Consider the following 5733-nt stretch of genomic DNA (forward strand, 5'->3'; position numbering starts at 1 on the left):
TGGCGGGGTGACAGTCATGGGGTGCAGAGTGCCCCCTGGATGAACCGATGAGGGAAAGGTCTGAAGACTCCTGCAGAGAGCTCGGGGGCGGGGTGCCCGTGGCCACCACCAACAGCTCATTTAAAAGGAGGGTTCCCTGGCCCATCCCTGGTCTGAGCCAGGCGAGACCTGGGGCTGTGGATTTTAAAACAAACCCCCGGGCAAGCGGTGCAGGGGCAGGGCGACCTCGGGCGGAGCTTCCTGCTCTATGGCCAGCCTGCCCTGCGCGCCTATTGGCCCAGCTGGTCCATAAGTCAATCCCAGTGTCCCGGCAGCGTGGGGCACGGGGAGTGGGGCGCTCCCTGGGTGGGCAGGAGGAGCCTGTCCCAGGACCTAATTTCATCAAATCCAGGGGAACGTGGGACTCGACCTCCAGCCATCATAGAAATGAATGTCTGAGAAACATTCTTATGTCTCATCTCTTAGCCCATCACAGGCTGCCTCTCTCCCCCGCTCCCGGGGTGGGGCAGGCAGGGGCGGCCTCCTCCCACACCCCATGCTGGGTGGAACAGCCCACCTGCCTCTGGTTCAGCTTGGATTTTATTCCAGGAGGAAATAGAGAATGTCTCCAAACACAACACTGTTTCCTTTTACTCCAAGCCTCCAGATGCTTTTCCTTCTGAGTCAATGGCTTGGAGCTCCTTGCACCACTGGGAAGCGGGCGGGACTTACACGGACCAGCTGGGCCAACAGGCATAGGGCAGGCTGGCCATAAAGCAGGAAGCTCCGCCCCAGGTCGCCCTGCCCCGCACCGCCTCACCCGGCAGTGTGCCCAGGGGTTTGTTTTAAAATCCACAGCCCCGGGTCTCAGCCCGCACAGACCAGGGATGGGCCAGGGAACCCACATCTTAAACAACCTGTCCGTGGTGGCCAGGGGGCACTCCCCTCTGAGGCCTCCTTTGCTCATCCGTTCATTCAGCGAACACAAACTGAGCGCCCACTGTCTGCCTGGGCCTGTTCTAGGTGCAGGGGGCCTGCTAGGAAAGCTGACCATGTCAGAGGGTGATGGGAGCCGTGTGCAGGGAGGCGGGAGGGGAACCGCTGGGCAGGGAGGGGCCGCCCCCTTTCAACACTGTGGTCAGGAAGACCCTCTGGGGTGGACACTCGGTGCTGAGCCCTGGGAAGGGAGAGGGGGAGTGGTGCCAGTATTAGGGGGAGAGCATTCCTGGCCCTGCTAGTGCAAGGGAGGTGGCCACTTGTGTCTGGGTGACAGTGGGGAGGCCTGTGTGGCCAGAGCCAGGGGAGGAGAGTGGGGGGGCGGGGCCAGGGAGGCTCCGGGTGGTTGCCATGTGGCCACACCTGACCTCCTCCATCTGTCTCTTGCTCTGTCTGAGAGTTACATGCCACCCTTGGGCACCCTCCCGAGTGCAGGTGACGAGGGCTGTCCGTCCCTGGCGAGCAAGGGCCCGCCTCCCTCCGAGCCCGCCGTGCTCACTCATCTCCATGTACTCTGGGGTGAGGCCCCCGAACGGCTCCAGCGTGAAGTCCGCCTCGTATCGCTGCTTCCTCTTCATGTGCTCGTCGTGGTCGGCGGGGCTCTGGCGCTTCAGCCGCAGGTAGCGGATGAACTTCTTCATCTTCCTGAAAGCAAGGCCAGGACTCGGTCAGGTTGCCAGGAGGGCGGGCTCTGGGGGGCTGAGTCTGGACCGCCAGCCGTGCTCCGAATTCCCTGAGCCGTCATGTCACACCCTGAGCTGTCGCACTGGCCAGCACTGCTCTGTCCACGGGCCTCTTTGCCCTTCCCCCGAGGCCGGGGTCCTAAGGAAGCAGAGGCGCAGGGAGGGCAATGGCCACCTAAAGCCGCGGGGGGGCCCTGAAGGTGCTGAGGGTCTGGCTGTGCCTACAAGGACCCTGGAGGGCGGAAAGAGAAGGCAGATCATGGCGCCTTGGAGGGGGACCGGGCCATGGTTCCTGAGGGATGCTGGGTAAGCAGGCACAGCCTCCACAGGACCTGGCGGTACTCTGCATCCTTGGCCAGTCGGGGAGCAGAGTCCCCGGCCTCCTCCTCGTTCCCTGTGGGGTGGCTTCCGTCCGGTCCTCCCCTTCTGTCCTCACCACCTCCCTGTCTGGCATCCCCACGCCCCCCACCCCGTCCTGGCCCAGGCCCGGCACCATCCTGCCCCCCGGCCCGGCGGTACTCACGGGATGCCGATCTCGAACAGGTTGTTCTGGATGAGCTGCTTGCCCAGCATGATGATGCTCAGCTGGATGCACAGCTCCATCAGGCAGCCGCCCGGGGCACACTGCAGGTAGAGGGGGGGGGGCGTGTGAGATCCCACCCCACCCCGAGGGCACGGGAGAGAGGACCCGCCCCCAGGGAGGGGAGCTCGGCCTTCATGGGGTGGGCTGAACTGTGTCCTCCACAAAGCTCGGTCCACGTCCCAATCCCAGAACCTCAGAAGGGGACCTTATTTAGAAACAGGGTCTTTGCAGACCGGACCGAGTTAGAATGAGGTCACACGGGAGCACAGTGGGCTCCTGTCCAATGACTGGTGTCCTTACAAGAAGAGAACACAGACCCGCAGAGAAGGCGAGTGAAGCCGGAGGGAGGCAGAGGTCGGAGAGCTGTGTCTATATGCAAGGGAGCGCCACGGACTGCCCGTGGCCATGGAGGCCGGGAGAGGCCAGGCAGAGCCCCCTCCAGCCTTTGGACGGAGCGCAGCCCTGTGACACCCTGGTTTTGGACATCTGGCCTCCAGAACTGCGAGGGGATCCATTTCTGTTTGTTTTTCTTTTAAATATTTTAAATGATTTCAGAGAGGAAAGGAGAGGGCGATAAACATTAATGATGAGAGAGAATCATTGATCGGCTGCCTCCTGCACACCTCCTACTGGGGATCCAGCCCACAACCGGGGCATGTGCCCTGACCAGGAATCAAACTGTGACCTCCTGGTTCACAGGTCGATGTTCAACCCCTGAGCCACACCAGCCAGGCAATTTCTGTCGTTTTGAGTCTCCCATCTGTGGTATTCTGTTTGGCCGCCCGGAAGCTAGTGTGCCCGGCCTGTAGGCCTTTGGGGCTGGGACCTGGCTCAGGGAGGGAATGCACGGCCAGGCTGGGCAGTGCTGGGGCTGATCTCGGCTTCCCTTCCTCCCCCAAGGCCAGTGCCCTGTCCCTGACACTGGCTGCCTGTCCACAGACCCTGCATGGCCACGGCCATGGGCACAGGCACGGCAGCCTGGGGTCCCTGCAGTTGGGAAGCCACACAGTGAGACAGCCAGCCACCTACTGCCCCTGTCCTTATGGGGCTTGTGTGGCCTTAGGGTGAGAACTTAACCCATCTGAACAAAGAGAACTCAGGACACACTAGAGACCCCTGAGTACAGATGACTCCTCTTTGAGTCCCTAGCAAATCTCTTTATATTGTTACCCAAAAGTTTTTCTTGCAGAGCCGTCATGTCATTAAAAAAAAAAAATGATGATGGCTGTAGCTGGTTTGTCTCAGTGGATGGAGCATTAGCTCATGGACTGAAGCGTCTGGGTTTGAGTCTGGTCGAGGGCATGCACCTCAGTTGCTGGCTTGATCCCCGGCCCTAGTTGGGGCACATGTGGGAGGCAACCAATGAATGCCTCTCTCTCACACTGATGTTTTTCTCTCTCCGTCTCTCCCCCTCCTTTCCCCTCTCTCTCTAAAAAAAAAAAGATGATGTCTTTGCTGTATTCTATTCTACGAAGGCATGTCACCAACTTCCCCAGACATTGCAGAGTTTGACAGCGCGCCGTCCATGTGAAGGGCAAACATCTCTTCCCGTGGGTGAGGCCTGTGTCGGGATGTTCAGAGGCTGGCACTCAAGGGGCTGAACCTCTAGGCTGTGCCCTGGGCAGCCAGATTGCCCTGTGCCTGATGCCCACCCCAACCTTCTCCTCCACAGGCTCTTTATCAGGAAGACACTCCCCCTTATTTTTCGCCAAGTGGGATTATTCTGGGGGTGGGAAATGCTGACCTGGTCCCCCGAGACCTGAACAACCCACCGACTCAGAAGCCCAGCTTGGTCTGGGGCTGGGACTCAGCGGCAGAGGACAGTGGGCGCCCTGACCAGACCCGCGGTGGCCCAGGGTCACCAGCATCGTGTTTGGGGGGAAGAGAAGTGGGCATTCCGATGTTAAAGTAAAATGAAAGGTAGCCGAGTTTTGTTTTCCCCTCATCTTAACCAAAGAGGAGAAGATCCTCGGTCTCATAGAAAAAGGAAAAAAAATCGGTGTCCTTGTTGGGTTTCCCCGACTACGAAGAGACGCTCCTTTCGGGGTGAGCCTGTATGGACACACCTCAGACTATCAGAGCCCGGCCACTACCCGGGAGAGAGGGGCTCCCATGGGAAGGAAGGAGGCTGCCCCCCGATAAGGAATCGGCCGGGTGCTGAGTAGACAGAATGGAAATGTGATAGGGGCCCGGGAGGCTCGCGAGCTCACAAAAGGGTCCATGCGGAAGGACCGGAAGATGTACACGTAGTCGCCGGGGCGCCCCACGAACCTGTAATGGTTGGAAGGCAGTTAGAGGGCAGAGTCCCAGCTTGGGGGACCCCTGGGGAAGGGGCAAGCTGAGACCCCCAAAGGCACAGCCCGGAGTGTGTTATAGAGGCCTCTCTCTGCCTGTTCCACTGGCTAAGAAATGACCGGGGGCTTTTCTGTTAGTCCAGTGTTCCTGTGACTGCCAAACCCACATGGGGTAAGAAACGTAACAGGAAACCAAGTGGCTGAGGGGGGACGGAAGCGGGGAGCCCAGGAGGGGACGAAGGCCAAGCTGTCACCCACCATGGCAGGGCCCCGGGACCCCAGGGACCTTGGAGGCTGGGGTGTGGTGGTCCCTGAGGCTGCCTCTCAGCTTCCTGTGGGATGTGAGGCTGGGGGCCTGCTTCATTGTCATGTATGCTCTCGGGGGGCCTGGAACCCTTGGTTGGGCTCTGGGACCCTAGGGTGGGAGGACCCCAAGGGTCTTGTAAATGATAGGGTGCTGAGGAGGAGCGTTTGGGAGGGGTCTTGGGATCAGACCTGCCAGCCCCAGCAGGAGGGGTGGTGGGGAGTCTGGTGGAGGGGGTCACGGGCCAGGATGGCTCCAGAGGGTCCAGACACGGACTCACCCTGCCACCAGCCTGGCACATGGAGCTGGTCAGTAGTGGCACTTCTTATACCTTCTCCCAGGGCCCTCGCCCTCGAGTCATCAGGTCCCTCTGTGGAGGCACCTGGCGCTCGCTGCCTGGGGTCCTTATTATCTGGGGTCCCCACTGTCCAGGGTCCCTGCTGTCTGGGGCCTCCATGGTCCAGGGTTCCTGCTGCCTGGAGTCCCTAATGTTCAGGGTCCCTGCTGCCTGGCACCCCCACAGGCACTAGAACTGGGCGGCAGTGAGAACCATCCTGACTGCTCTGTCCTGGGCCATGGTGCCCCCCGCCTGCAGACAAAGGAAGGGGAGCCTCCCACGGGCCTGGCAGCAGCAAGTGGGGGAAAGGCAGTGAGTTTCAGTCGCTGAGGAGGTCCCTACCGGCCTTTGAAGAAAGCCACGTAAAAGTTGCTATATTTTAGAGATATATATTTTGAGGTAATTTTTCTCTGGAACTTTTTTCTCTTAGAAGTTCATGTGCATCATGAAAAATCCTCACTTTGTAAATCCCTTCAGAATTAATGTGCAAACTGTCAGATGCACATAAGTTAAATATGAACTTTTAGTTAGTAGATGAGTTAGTATTTCTCTTCACA

General features: G+C 59.5%; 1 protein-coding gene across 1 annotated transcript in view; it reads right to left on the reverse strand.

Moving 5' to 3' along the window:
* The window catches only part of ANO1 (anoctamin 1, calcium activated chloride channel), a 145867-nt gene that overhangs the window by 10747 nt on the left and 129387 nt on the right, over positions 1–5733 (reverse strand). Inside the window, exons 21-24 of the mRNA XM_015568944.1 lie at positions 5519–5592; positions 4459–4512; positions 2182–2286; positions 1475–1620 (exon numbers count right to left, since the gene is read on the reverse strand). Of these exons, the coding sequence (XP_015424430.1) occupies positions 1475–1620; positions 2182–2286; positions 4459–4512; positions 5519–5592 (379 nt within the window). The remainder of the gene's footprint in view (positions 1–1474; positions 1621–2181; positions 2287–4458; positions 4513–5518; positions 5593–5733) is intronic.

This window comes from Myotis davidii, unplaced genomic scaffold (assembly GCF_000327345.1).
Source record: "Myotis davidii unplaced genomic scaffold, ASM32734v1 scaffold425, whole genome shotgun sequence".
Lineage (NCBI taxonomy): Eukaryota > Metazoa > Chordata > Mammalia > Chiroptera > Vespertilionidae > Myotis > Myotis davidii.